We start from the raw sequence: 18,590 nt of genomic DNA, 5'->3' as shown, positions 1-18,590 counted from the left end.
ACTTCGGTATGATATCATAAAGAATATATTTTTACTTTCATACATTATACATTTCATACATGGAAAAATATTTGGCCAAGCAAATTATCTTGAAACGTGACTTTGTATCCACCACTTGAAGTAATTAACATCCGTATAGACGGCATCAGTCATGCAAGACTCTGGTCCATTACTGACTATTCCGATCTGTGCAAAGATCAGATAGTTTTTATATTGGACCTCGGAGATCAGGGGCCCACCAGAGTCGCCCATACAGGTGTACGCTAGCTCGGAGCCAGCGCAGATCTTTGAATTCGTGTTGGCAAACGAGCAATCGGAGGTAGGTGGTGTCCTTCGGTTCATATGGGTGGTCTGTACAACTTGGCTTAGCGTACTGTTTTGCGTTATACCCCAGCCGAAGACCTGGAATCTATCGATGATTCTTGGGTTAAATCTGGGATCCAGGATCAGGCACATTGGGCGGATGTAAGCTGCAGGAAATTTTTCGTTTAATTTGAATTTGAAATAAGCAAAGGTATTTAATATTTAACATACAGTTATACTTTACGTCTTTGTCCAACCTCAAAAGGCCTATATCATTCGACTCTTGATATACGCTAAACCTAGGATGAGGTATACTCTCGACCACATTATACTCCTTCACTTCTTTGCAAACAGTGCAGGATCTATCATATACTCCTAACCTCACAATCCTAAGGTAAAAATGTTTGAACAAAAATTTAAAAGAAATCTAAAGCGATACTTACAATTGACCTTTGCCTATTATGCAGTGTGCGGCAGTCAGGACAAAGTCTTAAAACCAAAATAATTAAAGATTTTATAAAAAAAGAAAAAAAGTGTTACCAACTTTTGTGAATAAGCGTTCCTGCGCATAAGAAATCTACAGTCGAACTGCGTAGGATTGCCATCCAAGGACTGGATTCTACAAGTGCATTTTGGCCAAACACTATCCTTTCTTGTTGCTTCCTAGGACTAATACAACTTTTATCCAAGAGATGAGATATTTTCACATGGCTAAATACCGAGCCAAAAAGAGCTAGGAAAACCACGAAGGACTTCATTCTCAGCGAAGAGAAGCGAGTAGACTGACTTAAATGCGGATATTCCCCTTTAAATACGGGCCCCACATGAAGTCCAAATGAACCTTATCTCTTCCATTTAATCCATAAATGTTATTTCGAAGAATCGATGCAATATAAAAGTTAAAACTGGAATTAACATCTTCATAAAGCATGACATTTTAAAGAAAACAACATAAAAGAAAATAATGTCTTTTCTTTGGAAGTTTCTTATTAGACGACATAATAAAAAAAGCAATTTATACGTATCAATTTTTCCATATGAGTAATACGAATTTATACCAATACGATACAAAATCAAGCAAATATATATGAATACCTAAAATATTAATATGAATACTCAAAAGATCAAATGGGACATCGAGACGTGTTCCTAAAAATAGTATGGCTGTATATTCTCAATTTCTGAGTATATATGTGTGATATGATACAAACTAGCGTTCCGCAGGATCCCCTAGAATCTGCGTGAAAAGTTTCATGAGAAGTTTCAGCACCATTGCAAGGTATTACAAATGAACTTAACTGACGTTTGGTAAATACTGAATTTATAAAATCGATTTGTTATGCAATTGTAATCCAACATTTTCCGGTATTTCATTTTCTATAAAAGCGTTGCTTAAAGTAGCACTACGTTACTTCCCTATCCAGCATTATGGGCGCTCGAAACTTTTTCTACACTTTGGGTAAGTTTTTTTTTTATAAAATTAGCGCCAACAAGTTTAAAAAGTTTCTTTGGGAAAAGTGATCGTAATGGTAGCAAATGCACCTCCAGCATGCTATCCGCCATCGAATTGCGTTGGATGATGAGACCGTGACCATAATTGCATTATAATTATGATAAACTATAACGATATCTGTAAAGAAGTTTTGTAACTAGTTTTGAATAAATAACATGTTGTATATTCATATTCAAGGATTTATTTCGTTATAAATGCATAATGAACACACTTTCAATATTACATTGTTTTGAATAAGAAAAAAAAAGATCCCATTACTTATGCTATTTGATCAAGAGCTCTTTATATATTCTTTTGAATGAATAATTAGCATAGTGTCAGGTATTCAACTTATGGGCTCTTGTAATTGGAAATCTGATATCGTATCCACCACGTGAAGGTCTTAATATCCGTGTAGACGCCATCGGCGATTCCAATCTGAGCGATGATCAGATTGTCCATGTACTGAACCTCGCCGACCAAGGGTCCGCCAGAGTCGCCCGAACAGGTGTCACCAATAAGCGCGCCTGCGCAGATCTTCGAATAAGTTTCGGCATTAAAACAATGGATGGGATCTCTACGAGCCAGGGAGATCATCTTTAGCTCTTCGCTAAAAGTTATGTTTTCGGTTATACCCCAGCCGAAGACCTGGAATTTATCCATTAGTTTTGGGTTGAATCCGGAATCCAAGACCATGCAGATTGGACGAATGATGTCTGGCAAAGAAATGATTTTATAATTATTAAGAAATTCTGATTGATGATCCTGATTTGATAATTATTAAAAAAATATAGACATGTCAGATTTTAGATATAGTTTTCTAACGAAAATGGCTCAAAGAAAAAGTAAACTTTAATTAATTTTCATAATATATCATACCGTTGTACTGCACTTCTCTATCCAGTCTCAAGAGTCCTACGTCATTTAGCTTCTTCTGAGGGTCAAATTTAGGATGAGCTATATTCATTTCCACATTATATTCTTGCACTTCAGTGCAAACAGAAGCGGGGCAAGATATATTGTGAACTCCTAATCGTACATGCCTAAAGGAATATATTTCAAATAATAATTTTGACTTAATCTTTAAAATGAGATACTTACAATGCACCCGTGCCTATAATGCAGTGAGCAGCTGTCAGGACAAAATCTGGAAAACAAGCGTAATATTTAATATGTCTTCCTAATTAAAAAACGGTTACCAACATTTGTTTATTAACGATCCTCCACATATGAAAGAATTAGTATCATTGTATAAGGCTGCCATCCAAGGATGTCTTTTTTCAAGTGCCACAGCTCCAAAAAATATTTTGTCTAATAAATTGGTATTGGTACATTTGTCATCCAGGAGATGGGATACTTTCAAATGGCAAAATACCGACCCGACAAGAGCCAAGAAAACCACAAAGGACTTCATTCTTAGCGAAGAGATGCGAAAACTGTCTGATTGAAAAGTTCAAAATACATGGCTTTATATAAGGCCCGCAAAGCGAAGACCAAGTCAAGCTATGATAACATTGAGAAGATCTTTTATGGAGGTATTTCCACATTCCAAAATGTTATCTTCCATTTATTCCGAAAATATTATATTTCCAAGAATAGCTTAAAGGTTTTAAACTTTCCACTTTTAAACTTTAAGCCAAAACAGCAGCACAATAAAAAACAAGAGAAAGTGCCCCGACTATCAGATACCCGTTACTCAGCTAAAGGGAGTGCGAGGCAGAAGGAGATATAAAACTTTGATCGCGCATAACTTTTTAACGAACGATTCAATTTGAAAAATTTCTTCTACATTTCGATGGGTATTGATTAACACAATAAGATTGCATTTTTACTTTTCCGAAATCCCTGTTGCATACTTTTGCACGAATACAATATACCCTTTTACTCAACGAGTAACGGGTACAATGATCTATCTTTTCTCAGAATAGGCTAGAAGATAAGGAGTAATGGAATACTTGTGTTGCGTAAATATTGAACTTTGATCACATGATATTTTATGCCTTTAAATCTAATAATTTGCAAAAAGAAAATCTCTACTGGACAAGTGACTTTAATAATATCATCCGTTACCCAAAAATTATAATAATAAAATACATATTTTAATGTTTTATGTTTGTAACAAAACCAAATTTTGAAAACAAAGCAAAAATTAAAAAAAAGAAATTATAACACATTTTAAAAACTATTTCAAATAGATAGCATACTATCGATTTTCCCACTCGCAGATACAGATACTAATAATTTTGCAAAAGCGAAATCTCTACTAGATAAGTGGGTTTAATAATGTCATCCGTTACCTAAAAATTATAATAATAAAATAGATTTTTTAATGTTTGTAACAAAACCAAACTTTGAAAACAAAGCAAAAGTTAAAAAAAAATTTAGAACATATTTTAAAAACTATTTCAAATAGATAGCATACTATCGATTTTCCCACTTGCAGATACAGATACAGAAAATGGTTAGTCGACCGGGTGCCACCCCCAATCAGCTGATGAGTTTAACGTCAAAACAATCGGGTCTTTCGTAACGTCAAATCAAAACACACGGGACTACAGGTAGCCCCCACTGAAATTGCAGGATGTTCAGCATTCGCTGCCTGCGCCAGTGCTACGGTCTCCGGACCCAGAAGATCCATGGATCCCTCGGTTCTCGCAGGGATTTCACGGCCCTGTGCAGGGGGAGAACCCCATTAATGGGGCACCAGAAATACGAACTCCGTTTAACCCACGGAAAAGGAGGCGAGGCGGAGGGTGGAGCCCTGAGCTTCATACTCCTGCGATGGTCGAAAACCGCCTGGAGCAATATGTTCGGAAAGTACCTCCTCATAACGAACGTGGTGGGATCGGGACTCCTGATGGTCGTCGGCGATGTGATTGCCCAGGAATACGAGTACAGAAGAGGATTGCGGCACCAGGATCGCTTCGATACGGATCGCATGTACAGGATGTTTGTGGCGGGAGCGCTACAAGGACCCCTCCATCACTACGTTTATAATTGGATGGATAAAGTAATGCCCGCCCGCACCTTTCAGAATATCCTCAAGAAAATCCTGATCGACCAGCTGGTCATGTCGCCCGCCTGCATCCTCATCTTCTTCTACTCCATTTGCTATCTGGAGCGTCAGACGCTGGAGGCTACCAACCAGGAGCTAATCTCCAAGTTCCCCTATGTTTATCTGCTGGATTGGATGACCTGGCCGGCGGCTCAGTACCTGAACTTTCGCTATCTGGACACCAAGTACCGGGTGACCTTCGTCAATGTGTGCACCGCCGTTTATAATGTACTCATGTCCTATATGAAACACGATTTCGGGATTCATTTGCCGCTGGAGGAGGAGACTTTGGAGATTCCAGCGATTCCAGAAGCCCAGAAGTCCGTTTAAGACATAGGATACATGTGATATTGATAGGAATCTAAATTACCAAGTCATTTTGTGCACACGAGTGTTATTATGTAACCAGAAGAGGCTCTTAATATCAATATATATGTATTTAGTACAAAAGTGGAACTAAACGCTGTCTATGTTGTAATCCCTAGGGAAAAGAAACTACTTTTATCATTGCTGATGATATATTTTTAAAGTTGTTAAGTTTTAAGCGTGGCACTCACATTTTTGATATAATAAATGGTTTAAATAAGCTAAATGTTGTCTGTAAATTAAATATTTGAGGGGAATAATTGAAGAACAGTACAGAACTTTAAACCAAAAAAAAACATATCAAATCGCCACCTCAGACTAAATTATCAATTGCGAATACAAATATTTGTTTAATTGATAAGCAAAGTAACGAAACTAGTCATTGTATGTTCAAGAATTAATATTTTAACACAACATAGACGTGTGAAATTATCTTACGATCAATAAAGAAAAAAGTAGAAAAGAATATTTACAATTTAAAGTTTTTTATATCTCAACTTAATTTTCAAGAATTAATACTTTAAGACAACATAGACGTGTGAAACTATCTTTCGATCTAGAAAAACATTAGTCAGAAAAATTCCTAAAGAATATTTGAAAGGAATAAATGAAGGAGAAGTTGTATAGAAATTTGAACCAAACAAAAACTTATCAAAATGTAACATCAGACTAAATTATCATTTTCTAATGCAAATATTTGGTTAATTGATAAGCAAACTAACGAAACTAGTGATTGTATGTTTATGAATTAATATTTTAAGACAACATAGACGTGTAAAATTATCTTACGATTTAAAAAAATTAAATTCTATTGAAGAAAATAAACATCAGTTATTTGTAACTATATTTTATATTTTAATTCTTAAAGAAAATAATGTTAAATGCAAACTCCCCCTAATAAGAACTATAAAACTCTTTAGTTTACCCTCCTCACTTGATCACAATCGTCTCCACGGGCTGGCTGATCCCAAAGATGTGCTGCGCCAGCATCAAATGTTCCTGGCTGATGAAGTTCGCCAGCAAAGTGATCACATTCTCATTGCAGCGGGCAATCTGCTGGCGAGTTATGGCTTTGAATTCATCCCTGGCTCCCTTGTCCGCTCCGCGAGTTCCGATTCTTCGGTTTTCCTTCGGAGTGCCACTCGAAATCGGTGAGCTGGTCAACTCGAAATTATCCTCCAGCTGCGAGTTCCAAATGTGCGACAGTTCCTCAATCAAATCGATGGCAATTATGTAGGTGGATAGAGTGCGCAGATTGAACGACTTGCGTTGCTTAATCAAGCTAAGAATTTGCTGGGTGAGCAGGACATCGTTGAGCAAGTTTAGTTGCTGCAGCACCAGGAGATCCCCAAGCAATCGATCCGGGCAGTTGGGCTCGTAGACCTTGCGGCTCAGCCGGCTGATAATAGCGCCCACGCAGTACTGAACCAAAGCGGAGCGAGTGAGGGGCAGGAAGACCATGTGGCGGTGGCCTTTGAGCGACATATTGTCCAAAAGTTGACCCTGGGTGGCGGGCAATTCGGAGAGGATCTTCAGAATGCACTGGAAGCCCTGGAGCTGTAATAAAATTCGAAGAATTAAGGTATAATCCTTTAAATAAATAAGGTTTAGACTAGAGCCCTGCGTGAATCATTCAATTTTTGTTTTATCATAGTATGCCATGAAATTTCTGATTTGTTTAATTCAATTCTATGTGAAATAAATTGAATGTTTTACTAGTTTATTTTGAATTGAATGAATAAATAATTTTTATAAATTTGTTGAATTTGCAACATTTTTTTGTGCTTTCTTTTGAAAACAAAAAGTGAAAAATTTTTAACAAATCAATGTTAACTGTTTAGAAATTAAAATTCATGTAGATTTAATCACAAAATTATGCCCCTTTCTTTTTCAAAATAAATTGTCTTTTGAATTATTTCGGAATTCATGCCATTCATTCATTCAATTCTATTAAACTCAAAATTCAAATTCATTCAATTCTATAAAACTCATTAATATAAAACAAAAAATTCAAAATAATTCATTGAATCCATTAAATCAGGGCTCTAATTAAAGTATAATCCTTTAAATAAAAAAGTTATAGACTCACAGTCATGCTGCCCTGCATCAAATTAAGACTCAGGATCTGCAGACTCTGCACCAGGCTGCTCTGGGTGGTCATGTCGGCCATCAGCTTGTTGGCCTCATCGCGGTGCCCGAAATAGATGGCCAGATCGAAGAGGAACCTGGAGATCCAGGGCGCGAGCGGCAGGGCGAGCATAAGTTGGCTGAAATCCCGCTGAAACTGATCCGTGTTCAGGAGCTGCCAGCACTGGGCGGCGTGCAGAAAGGCCTTGGACAATTCCGGACTTATGGCGGTGGTGAGGGAGAATTTTGGGGGCTCCATGCTGGGCACCTCGGAGCCATCGCCATCCGGCGACCATTCCATGAAGCCCTCCACCAAAACATGGCTCACATCGGCATCCTCGATCCGCAGCTTGCAATTCCTTATATAACCGTGGAGGGAATAAATAAACAAGGTGGTGGCGTAGAAAAGAACCTGCGAACTGCCCGCCGGACTGCCGGAAAGTATATCCACCAGCTTTTCCCAGTAGACATTCTGATTGACGTGCTTGCTGAAGGGCAGAAAGGGTTCCCAGCCCATCATTTGGCCGCAGATCATCAGGACCTTGAAGATATTCTTCCAGGCATCCGCCGTATCCGATTCATCCATGATTTGCCGGAGGTAAAACTCCAGGGAACTGGTATAAAGCCTGCAGGCAAGATTAGGCGAAAGTTCCGGCGGTTTATTTTGAATCATAGGCAGAACCTCCTCCACCAGGATCCTCTGATAAAGATCCGGATCGGTTTTCATGCCCTCCGCCAGCATTTCCAATAATCTAGGAGCCTGAGTTAGCGCCGATTTGGGGAACTTGTTGAACATCAGTATGTAGATATAGACGCGCTCCAGATTATCGGCGCTGTGATTGATCGTGTGCATGAATATATTGTGCTGAACCTCGGGCGTAAGATGTTTGTACATCTTAACGTAAAACTCGTGTTCCGGGGTATTTTCACTCTCGTTTCTCAGGGCGTTTGTTAAGGCATTTATCTCCTGCCACAGTTCTGTATGTTGATTGGGGAAATTGGTGGCTCTGAAAGGTTAAAATATATTAGTTCTATATCTTAAGCTACTATACCATCCACTCACACGGCGCTGAAACACTTGGCAGCCTCCTCAATTCGTTTTCCATCGCGTTCTAATAGGTAAGCTTCGTACTGCAGATTAAAGGCATTGGGATATAGCGTTTTGGCCGTGATTATCCAGGCCATGGCCGCACAAGGATCGGATTTTCGAAGACGTTGCGCCTCCGTGACCATGTACAACTCATTTTCCTCATTGCTGGACATGTTTATATAGGGATTTTCTTGGGTTTTTATAAATCTTTATGAAATCTAAGGTAAACAATACATTTGTTTAGCCGGTTCTTAAACAGCTGTTGACCAACACTGTAGTTTAGTGCTGGCATAAAAACTAGCTAAAAGTAGCTACTATAGAAACTAGCTAAAAATAGCTACTATTATTAAATATTTATTTTAAACTAAAACGCATTTCTCAATTACTTAGGCTTTTGCCTAATTGTTTAATATCAGAAATTCATTTGAATTATTTTATCTTTCAGTATAAGTTGTTAGTAATCTTTTTCTAACGTTCAATTTTAAACCAGGTTGTTTAATGATAAGCTAAGTTTTTCAAAAAAATAATGTTCTCAAATTAATTTAAGAAAATCTAGACAATTGGAATTTCGTTTCTATCATTACACGATATTTATACCCGTTACTCGTAGAGTAAAAGGGTATATTGTATTCGTGCAAAAGTATGTAACAGGTAGAAGGAAGCGTTTCCGACCCCATAAAGTATATATATTCTTGATCAGGATCACTAGCCGAGTCGATCTAGCCATGTCCGTCTGTCCGTCTGTCCGTCTGTCTGTCTGTCCGTCTGTCCGTATGAACGCTGAGATCTCGGAAACTATAAAAGCTAGAAGATTGGCATTTTGCATGCAGATTCTGGGAGTTCCTACGCAGCGCAAGTTTATTTCAAAAAGGTGCCACGCCCCCTCTAACGCCCACTAGCCCTCTCTATCGCCCACAGTTTTGAAGCTATTATGAAAATAGTAACTGATATGTATTTGTTTCGTCAATACATATCGATTGGCCAAGTAAAAGTTTGCCACGCCCACTCTAACGCCCGCAAAACCCATTTAACGCTTAAACCTGTCTAGCGCCTACATTTCCGCCTTTCATGGCCAGTAGTACCAATATCTTGGGGTAGATGGCTCAATTCAATATACAATAGCGCCATCTATTCAGATGGTTAATTTGAACTTTTTGTCCTTTTTTTCTGTGGTCACACTAATTCACAATATGTTATTGCAAATTTTAAATTATTTGAAAAGGGCGCGCATTTTGTCTCTTTTTGCTCGTATTCGTTTTTCACAAGTGCATTCACCTGCGCTAGAGAGAGACGGAAGATGTGCTAGGCAGAATTTAAAGTTTTAGAAGGCCTCCACGTGGAGTTCCCTGGGTAAAAAACGGGAGCTAATTCCAGCTTCGAAAAACAAAAAAGGAGGCATATTTCTATTAAGTTGTTTAGCTGAGTAACGGGTATCTAATAGTCGAGGCACTCGATTATAGCGTTCTCTCTTGTTTTGTAGTACAGATATCCTCAAAATATTTTTCTACTATGTCTAAATTTGTGGAGTTTTTGAAGAGTTAAAAAGAAAAAATAACACACAAATTTTTTTAAATTAATTTCATGAATAAAAAGTCTAGCCAAATTTTAGCTAAAAACTAGATAGCTCCTTCCCTTATCGATATATTTTGCTATCGATCAGTGTTGTAAAGTGGCGGCTGCTTGCCAGCTGATTTTTGCAAAAACTAATATAATTTTACAATTTTCTGTGATTTTTACGCTTACAAAAGCGAAAACTATAATAAACAAAAGATATGTGGAACTGACCGATGCAACTGCTTATGTAATGTGTGTGACTAAGCGCGATTTCTAGAAATTAATTGCCAACGCGTCGTGTTTTGTTATTGTTGCATCGATGAACTTTTCGCAAGTTCTTGTAAATAAAATACTTATATGTAATATAGTGCCACATCTGCTGCAGTTTTACCATAAATAGAACGAAATTGTGATTTCCCCATTGGTTTACCGGGGCCCAACGAGATCACTAGAAATTCCGGTGCATCAACGCAGTATGCCCCACTTTCCGATTGTCATTGGGTAAAAAAAGACAATGACAGTCGAAAAAGTATTTAAAATCCAAAACACTTGCACAAAATTCGTACGTAAATATTAAAATGTCAGAGGCGAAATCGGAAATTGGGGGTACTATGGAAATAACCGGCCCCTCGACTTCGGGCGAGCAACGAGAACCGCAACAAAATGAGCCACAAGTGGTTGCCGCCAAGGACACCAAAGCTCCGGATCAGGGTAAGTAATGGAAAAAGTAAAGGATTACTCAAGAATCAAGAATCTAGATATAAAGAACTGTACTTAAGACCACCTTTAAATTATTGATAAATGGCTTGCCGTTCCCATTTCACCCCCTTTGTTTACTCGTAATCTACACTATTTATTAAAGACTTGACACTTTTCACAAATCGAACACTGGTCTATAAATCATTGAAACCGAATGAAAAATACATATCCACTATACTACTTAAGCAATATGCAAATACCACTCATTCACCCTGCAAAATATGGTTAATAAATGTCACAATCATGATTTTTTATATCTTATCTTATATTTTATCGTAAATAAATTCTTCGTAAGAATTTCTTACAAATTTTGTAATATATTCTGTCGACGTGTATGACTTGAAATATTATCTGATAATGGATATTATGAGTTGTAAATGGATTTCCTTATTAAAATACTTCTGGATTTATTTCATAGCCGTTTATTGTGTTATTGGTTTTCTAAAAAGACAATAGATATCAATATTTAAATAACAATAGATATAAATAAATCATAAAAAGCCATACCAAAATATGCAAATAAAAATCTGTTCATCTCAACACTTTAAATGTATTGTGAACTTGTCTTATATATTTATCCATTTATAAATAAATATTTTTATAACGTATTGTAAATTCCCAATTTAACACTTATATTCTTATCTCTGAGACTTTCCGATGAATCATCAAAATATTTGAACCTTTCTTTGATAATAAATTTGGAATAACCTGTTTTATTGTGCACTAACTTATGTGTCTTATCGTGATTTGCTATGAAAAGTTCATTTATCGCAGTCCGCAAAAATATATGCACATTTTTGAATTCTTTAAAATTAGTGTTTTTTTTTTTGTCAACATTTTATAAAAAATGGTTATTATGGTAGTTTGTAATTTTATGGTGTCTTTTTTATTATATTTTTCACACAAGCACTTTGATTTAATGGAAATGGTTCATTAAAATTGTCATAAAAATCTTTAATGTTTAAGTTTTAAAGTGAAAATGTTGATTTTTAAATGTATAAATACAACACTATTATTCCAAAATATTTAATTCCTTTAGTACTTCCTATTTAGTAACTATTTGTTGAGCTTTTGCAATATTGTTTGTAGCACAGACAACGTTGCGAGAATGTTCTAGAGTAAAGATTACATTAAGATTGTAACCATCACGTAGTCGTAATTTAAATTCAAGTACCTCTAATGTCACTTTGAATTTAGTATTAATTATCTTATTTTTCCCCAACTTATTTCGTGACTCGTTTTTATGTAGCTGCAAGTGTTTATTTACTGAACTTTATTTTAAAAAATATACTAGCACAAAAGAAAGCGCGAGTTTTGAGTTGATTTCTGTGTTCTATATATTTTGTAGTGTAAAAATGTATTGTATATAACCACCAGTTTAAGTTGTTGCTTCCCAAAATCCGCACGAAGCAGGTTAGTTGCTGAAATTAAATGAAATTTGAGTTTTTTTTCCATATATTTAACCAAAAATGCACACACAATTTGACTAATCACATCTTTTTGGGACTTCTTTTTAAAAAAATTAAAATAAAAACCTCATTACAGTGCCGAAAAAGCAGCGACAGCGTTTGATATCGGATGGGAAGAGCGGCCAGGAGCCGAATCCTTTGATCCTGGAGCATGCCAATCTGGAAACGGTGCCACAACATATGGAGAAGCTACTGAAACAGTTTGAGGAGAATCGCAAAATGCCGGCTTCCGAATGGCTGCATTTGCTCATATATTTACTGGCCCTGGAATGCGGATTCGTGGAGGAGGAGACCTACGCCCAGAAGAGACACCTCATCGAACCGGTTCCCTCGTTTAGCAGTTTTCATGCCCTGAATGTGCGACTTCTCAGCGAACAGCCGGTGAATTATGCCGTGTGCTTCAATGACACCGCCTACTCGATGCGATTGAGGACCCTGCTGGATCGTCACTCGTCCGAGGAAGCTTCTGTGGTCGCTGCCCTTCAGTCCCGCCTTATGGCCATTATTCTGGGGGATCAGCTAATGGTCACCCTGTCGCCAGCACCGCCTTCCAAGCAGCCTGGCTACAGCATCAGCCTGCCCATCGGTCGCTATGTCCTGAATGTCCAGGCCAAGAACAAGCCCATCTATCATCGATTTAGGAAGCTCGATGAACTGTCCTTTCAACTCAAGCAGAATCTTTTCCAGCCCATGCGATCGCAGCAACTTATGCAGATGGAACAGAAGCTACAGCCTTCGCTATTGGGTCTCCCCTACGAACTTTATCATGAGATCTTCAGGTATCTCAATAAGAGCCAACTAAATGTGGTGGGGAAAGTCAATCGACAGCTGCATTTCTACACCAAGGAAACGGAACGAAAGAGGGAGCAGGGCGGCAGGGGTTAAGTTTGAACTTGGGTTTCAAAATCAATTTAATTTCCATGAAATTCAGTAAATTTCGGTATTTGGCTCTCCCAAAATGTCAAGTTTTATACAGAAAAAAATTGATATATTAATAAATGACATATAATATATGTAAGTCTTTCTTCGATATATATAGGAAATACTGATACTAAATCATAAAGACTACAAAAATATCCCCAAACTAGAAATACAGAGATTTTTGAAATGTGTAAGGGGCAAAATAAATAGTTTATTTTTATAAAATATGCCAAACATTTAAATGGCTGGTTAAAATAAATAATCTGTTAATGATAAGTCGAATTCTAATGTTTTTACTTGGTGGTTTCAATGGATTGTAAATTAAAAAGGTAATAACGATTAGACAGCTTAAATTTCTTTGCTAATTTTAGTCAAATTTGTAATAAAAAAGGTTTACTTTAAAAAGAAGCGTCGCCTTTTTAATTTCTACTCTTTTTAATAATTATACAAATTTGAGAAATTAAAAAAAACCTTTATTTAACCTAAGTTAGGCAAATTAATTGCATTTATATGTTTTAAGTTTGTAACAAAAACCATAGCATATTTAATTAGTAAATTATCCTTTGAATGTTTTACTTCACCGCACGCATTTTTTGGTTTTCTTTTCGTACTTAAATGGTCTGCAGCAGCAGCTAGGATAATTGTGGACCCTCCGACGCCTTCGGCGGAATCCTGCAACTCCTTCGATATCTTTGAGCCGCCTGCCACGCCCCTGGATTCCATTAGCCTCAAGAGCAGTGCCAGCAGTTATTTCTACGACCGTGATATTACAGGTGAGTCTATTTGTCCATGTGTCCTGTTCAGTCACCTTTTCGCCCTCCCCTCGTCGAAAAGAGGGGTACACGCCCCTAAACGAGTCGGCCCTCAACCACAGAAGTGCAGAATGCGAAACAAGCGGCTCCAGCAGCCAAAAACACGCGCCGAGATTGTCGCATCCACAATCCCCATGGCCCCCCAAAAAAACCCAAACCCAAACCCACTTCCTCACCTCGTCGGGCTCCGAATCTCCCGGCTTCCATGCCCACTTCGATTTTTTATGCGCACGCAAAATCAACAAAACCCACGCGAGCAAAACGGCACCCCTATAACCCCTATGTATGCCACATCTTCATGCACTGAGAGAAATCTATGAATAATTTAGAGAGTCTGTAAAGGAGTAGGCAACATTAAACCATTTCTACAATTTTTGTTTGAAGGTTTAAGAATTAAAAAATTTTATACTTTAATCCACGGTTGCTTCAATAAGCACGCTGGTCACATTGATTTTTGTAAAGTCAAAAAGCCTGCCTGCGGTCTTACGCTAATCTTGTATTGGGAACACTTCGATACTATTTTGTGTCGCTGTTGTTTTCTCTTTCTTTTAATTTGAATCCGTTTAAATTAAAAATTTATTTTTTTTAACTAAACCATTTTAGAAATAATCTCATTATGTTTTGAATTTCTTTAAGTATGAATTTATTCGCTCAGTGTATACCCCTTGGCCTCTTCGCCTTTTTGGTTTTCCTGGCGGGATGGCATCCACAATTTGGTTTTTCTCCCTCAACAGCGGGATGCTTGCTGCTCGGTGCTGGGCTCCTATTTCGTGTTTATATTACGATATCGACTTTCTCGAGCCGAGCCTTATCACTAAAATAAAATGAAATAAAACAGCGAGAGAGTCCAGCTTCCCAGCGACATTCCCCCATCGGAAACCTTATGTTTTTCAGGGTTCCCGTGGGTCCTGTCGAAATTATCTGGCTACAACTTTATCAAAATAACGAAAAACAGTGACAAATGCATAAATAAATTATGGCAAAGGCAAACAAAAGCAAAACATATATTCCGCTGGGCTGGCGCTCTCGCAATTATTTTTAAAATCCAGTCGTGTCTCCTGAAAAGCTCCGGAAAAATGAGAAAAGCTTTTCGTTTCGGGCTGCTCTTGAAGAGTCACTCTGCATTTCCCAGGAGCAGCTGTTTTCCCCAGCCCCGCCCCCCGCTTTTCTTTCCGCCCACAATTCGGTCGAGCGGTTGGGTGAATGAACCCACAGATGTGGGTTTCGTACCTTGGTTAAGATTTGCTAGAAAAATTTAAGTAACAAATGCATTGTCATTTCATTTATTAGCTGATAAGGTTCTCATAGAAAACCAGTTCAGACCGGATTTTTAAAAGGCTCTACAATAAGCAATTAAATTGCTTCTGATAATTTGTTTGCCAATAACTGTGGATTAATCAGAGACTTTCTTATCGGGAATGAAAATGTTGCACTTTCTAGAACTGAGAGCTGGCATTTCATTGAGGGTGGAAATTTCTTAACAATGAGTCATTTATATGAATGACCGATCACAATCTGAATTTCATAATTTTAAAGAACAAATTTAACAGTCAAATAGTTTAAACTTTAAAATTGTTTTTGTGATATATTGCATACTTTTTTACAACCTTGAATTAAGTTGATTCATATGTGACTTTGGTCACACTGTGCGCTCATCTGCGATGCTAAACTGTGCCAAACTCTTCGTTCTGCTTCTTATTTTAGTGGCTGTTGTTGCGTTGTCCTTCCCATTTTCGTCCTTCTCCCTTGTGGGTGGGCTAGTAACGGTAAACAGCAAAGAGGAATCACAAGAGTTGGCAAAACATACGCTGCTCCTCTTTCTCTTTTTCTCCCCTGTTGGGATGCAAACGAAAGCAAAGGCCACTTTTCTAAGCACCAGCAGATGCATCCTTCTCTCTCTTACTCTCGGTTACACTGAGAGAAATCGCATAGTTGGTATTGACCTAAGAAATGATTTTAACGGTCATGTCTTACTTGATCTTGAAATGTTTAAATTAATAATTCATAATAAATAACACAATTATTTTGTATTTTGAGATATTATTCTTAGAATATATATTATACTTTTAAGAAAATTAATTAATAAAATATTTGTAATATTTATTAAATAAAATCATGGATATTAAACCTACTTTATAATATTAAGAATATATTTTTAATATTTTTCTAAATCATTGTACCATCAAACATTTTTAGATCCCTACAATATTTATATTTGCTTTAAAAGAGTAACATATAGTGGCCCGATTCAGGTAAAATTTGGTATGGGGGCTCGGCTAGATCCATTTGTTTGTTATCTGTGCTTTTTGGCTCTCGCAGACTCCCGATTTTCCCCGAAACACTCTCTGCTTTTCTCTCGGCGGATTGCGCTTTTGGCCTTCTGCGCTCCATGGGGCAGCCAGCCAGTCAGCTTTTCCGCAGGATAACAAAGCTCGGCGCAATCAGTCGTCGTACTTTGGCCCAGCGTCTCTGGTCGGAAAAGCGGAAAAGCGGGACTTTTCACCCGGGAGAGAGTGCCGCGAGTCCTCGCTCTCGCCCAGATATCGTTAGAACCTGTTCGAACTAGGTCCTCCAGTGACATACATATGCGTCGCATCCTCCGAATCCGCGTCCGTGTGTGCCCTGTGTTTTTGATAAATATAAATAAATAAAACTCCTGGCTGGTCCAGAATTTAATACCAAACAACAGCTGTTTTTTGAGAAAGCAACTCTGGAGAATTTTATTAAAATTTTCAAGTGGGTCTAAGAAGCTGCAAGCGACCTTGACACATCGCAGTCAATGGTCCAGTTAGCATTTCGAATTATCTTTGACTTGCACAAATCATCCTGGAATCAGCTGGATTATTTTTAGAACATTTGAAGACTAGTTATAGGGAATAAGGACTACGTTAAAATATGATAATTTAATTGGCAGTGTATCTCAACTTCTAAAGGATTATAAAGATATTACTTAAACCTTACAAATAATCTAGATAAAACAGTTTTAAACCTTTTAAAATATTTTGTATTAAATTAAAAAAATTGTTAAATCATATGGTTAACTTTAATCAACTTTAATAATGGATTTCATAAAATTGTATTTTCCATAACTAACATCTTAATGATCATCTATTAAAATGCAGTATAATTTTCTATCCTATAAATTTACCAGATATCCAGTATTGTTTAGTATTTTGGGTAGCTAGAATAACAGATAAATCAGCTGAAATGTCCTTTTATACTTATGAAAATGTTAAAAATAATTTGGTTAGGTCCTACTGCAATATTTTAAATAATTACTGGAGCAAATATCGCGACCCAGCGACCTAAGCACAATGGTCTAGTTTAAATTTGGATCACCCAAGACTACATAAAATCAGCCTCAAGCTGGATTACAGCAGCGATAGCAACGGACCCTGGGAGAAGCAGCAGCAGAACCCAAATCCGCAGAACCCCAATCTCAATCCGGAAAAGGACAACAATGCCAGGAACAATGAGCAACTGCAGCACGATTTGTTGCAACAGTTGCAGCAGCAATTCCAGATGGCAGCGGTGCATCAGCAACAGCAGCAACATCAGCGACAGTTGCTGCAGCACCAGCACTCGCATCCGCCCTTCCAAGCCCCCCAGCAACACCAGCCCGCACAGCAGCAACACCAGCCTGCACAGCAGCAACACCAGTCGCTGCAGCAGCAACAGCAACAGCAACACTTGCACCACTCGCACCACCCACCGCTGCAGCACCACCTGTCGCTAGGCGGCTACCAGCAGTTGCAACTGCAGATGCAGGCCACCAGGAATCAGTATTCCACACCGCAGCATCATTATCGCAATGCCGCCACCGCTGCTGCAGCAGCAACAACTGCAAATGCAGCAACCATAAGACGTCGCACCTTGAGTCATGTCTCGCGTTCTTATTCCCTGGGCACATCGGCAGCAAATGCAGCAGCTTCCGCAGCAGCAGCAGCAGCAACTGCAGCAGCCACACCAGCAACATCGTCGGCTAGCAGCAATAATCAACTGAGTATCCACAAAACTGGCATCATGGTCGCCGCCTCGCGTTGCCGAAGTCCCATAATGCTGTGCCACAGCCACAGCGACGGCGAGTTTCCACTGTACAGAGGTGAGTCTGCAGATGAACTGAGTTGGATTTGAACTCAGGTCTTTCACTCGATGTTTAAACATCCATGTTATTTAGCCCCTTAAAATGTGTATTTCACATACATTTATACTGAAAAGTTTAACTTTTAGGACTAAATAAAATTTGTGGTAGGAGTTACACCTTTTTATAAAAATTAAACAAATTTTTTTTTCAATTTGTTTAATTTTTTTTACATATTAAATAAAATATTTAAAGACCTAACTATCTTTAAAAAGCAACTAACTTTTTTTTATTAAAGTAGAAACTGAGTGTTTACCTCTTTTACTATCGTTTTAACAAGCGAGTCTCTACTGTACAGAGGATAGTCCCCAACGTACATTTTGATAGCTTAATTAGCCGCTGTCATTGTGTGTCAATCGCATGTGCAGTGTGCAACAGTTGACGGCATCGGAAAATGAGATGAAAACGGGCTGTGAAAGTGGGGAAATTGATGGGAGGGCCTCTCGGAAATTGCGGTGCGTTTGGCTATTTTCCGGGACTCTATTGTGTCCTGTAATGCTA

General features: G+C 38.0%; 5 protein-coding genes across 11 annotated transcripts in view; 2 read left to right on the top strand and 3 right to left on the bottom strand.

The window, feature by feature from the left end:
- Positions 1-28: 28 nt before the first annotated feature.
- LOC138912893 (chymotrypsin-like protease CTRL-1) lies at positions 29-1,243 on the bottom strand. Its single transcript, XM_070214559.1, has 4 exons — positions 848-1,243; positions 747-792; positions 535-692; positions 29-470 (listed from the first exon to the last, which is right to left on the bottom strand). Exons 1-4 carry the CDS (start codon positions 1,059-1,061, stop codon positions 85-87), a joined length of 804 nt encoding a protein of 267 aa, XP_070070660.1. The 5' UTR covers positions 1,062-1,243; the 3' UTR covers positions 29-84.
- Positions 1,244-2,146: 903 nt separating this feature from the next.
- On the bottom strand, positions 2,147-2,762 carry LOC108062905 (CLIP domain-containing serine protease HP8-like). The gene is made up of 2 exons (XM_044394495.2): positions 2,675-2,762; positions 2,147-2,511 (listed from the first exon to the last, which is right to left on the bottom strand). The coding sequence occupies exons 1-2, from the start codon at positions 2,760-2,762 to the stop codon at positions 2,147-2,149; spliced, it is 453 nt and encodes a 150-aa protein (XP_044250430.2).
- Positions 2,763-4,268: 1,506 nt separating this feature from the next.
- LOC108054829 (mpv17-like protein 2) lies at positions 4,269-5,442 on the top strand. The gene has a single exon (XM_017137919.3). The coding sequence runs from the start codon at positions 4,377-4,379 to the stop codon at positions 5,178-5,180; it is 804 nt and encodes a 267-aa protein (XP_016993408.2). The 5' UTR covers positions 4,269-4,376; the 3' UTR covers positions 5,181-5,442.
- Positions 5,443-6,095: 653 nt separating this feature from the next.
- Positions 6,096-8,689, bottom strand: IntS10 (integrator complex subunit 10). Its single transcript, XM_017137918.3, has 3 exons — positions 8,407-8,689; positions 7,306-8,350; positions 6,096-6,773 (listed from the first exon to the last, which is right to left on the bottom strand). The coding sequence occupies exons 1-3, from the start codon at positions 8,604-8,606 to the stop codon at positions 6,147-6,149; spliced, it is 1,872 nt and encodes a 623-aa protein (XP_016993407.2). The 5' UTR covers positions 8,607-8,689; the 3' UTR covers positions 6,096-6,146.
- A 1,412-nt stretch (positions 8,690-10,101) lies between these two features.
- The window catches only part of LOC108066035 (protein nutcracker), a 107,429-nt gene continuing 98,940 nt past the window's right edge, over positions 10,102-18,590 (top strand). For 2 of the 7 annotated variants that reach the window (XM_044394365.2, XM_044394363.2), the window contains exon 1: positions 17,456-18,050. In XM_044394365.2, the coding sequence (XP_044250300.1) occupies positions 17,471-18,050 (580 nt within the window). In that variant the 5' untranslated portion in view covers positions 17,456-17,470. Of the gene's footprint in view, positions 10,699-12,291; positions 13,221-13,762; positions 13,910-17,455; positions 18,051-18,590 lie in introns of those variants that run through there. The other 5 variants (XM_044394367.2, XM_070215320.1, XM_044394368.2 and 2 more) reach the window with 5 other exon arrangements.

This window comes from Drosophila takahashii, chromosome 3L, assembly GCF_030179915.1.
Source record: "Drosophila takahashii strain IR98-3 E-12201 chromosome 3L, DtakHiC1v2, whole genome shotgun sequence".
In the NCBI taxonomy this organism is placed as follows: Eukaryota; Metazoa; Arthropoda; class Insecta; order Diptera; family Drosophilidae; genus Drosophila; species Drosophila takahashii.
Note: the sequence above shows the minus strand (reverse complement) of the source record. Positions and strands in the feature narration are given on the sequence as shown.

What these genes read in the sequence shown, in the direction of transcription:
- LOC138912893 (XM_070214559.1), bottom strand. Translation starts at nt 1,061, where the DNA reads ATGAAGTCCTTCGTGGTTTTCCTAGCTCTTTTTGGCTCGGTATTTAGC. An exon ending in AGGAACGCTTATTCACAAAA is followed by an intron (nt 793 to 847) that starts GTTGGTAACACT and finishes TTTGGTTTTAAG; the next exon opens with ACTTTGTCCTGACTGCCGCA. An exon ending in ATAATAGGCAAAGGTCAATT is followed by an intron (nt 693 to 746) that starts GTAAGTATCGCT and finishes TTTTTACCTTAG; the next exon opens with GATTGTGAGGTTAGGAGTAT.
- LOC108062905 (XM_044394495.2), bottom strand. Translation starts at nt 2,762, where the DNA reads ATGAATATAGCTCATCCTAAATTTGACCCTCAGAAGAAGCTAAATGAC. An exon ending in TAGAGAAGTGCAGTACAACG is followed by an intron (nt 2,512 to 2,674) that starts GTATGATATATT and finishes TTTCTTTGCCAG; the next exon opens with ACATCATTCGTCCAATCTGC.
- LOC108054829 (XM_017137919.3), top strand. Translation starts at nt 4,377, where the DNA reads ATGTTCAGCATTCGCTGCCTGCGCCAGTGCTACGGTCTCCGGACCCAG.
- IntS10 (XM_017137918.3), bottom strand. Translation starts at nt 8,606, where the DNA reads ATGTCCAGCAATGAGGAAAATGAGTTGTACATGGTCACGGAGGCGCAA. An exon ending in GCCAAGTGTTTCAGCGCCGT is followed by an intron (nt 8,351 to 8,406) that starts GTGAGTGGATGG and finishes TTAACCTTTCAG; the next exon opens with AGCCACCAATTTCCCCAATC. An exon ending in TGATGCAGGGCAGCATGACT is followed by an intron (nt 6,774 to 7,305) that starts GTGAGTCTATAA and finishes ATTTTATTACAG; the next exon opens with CTCCAGGGCTTCCAGTGCAT.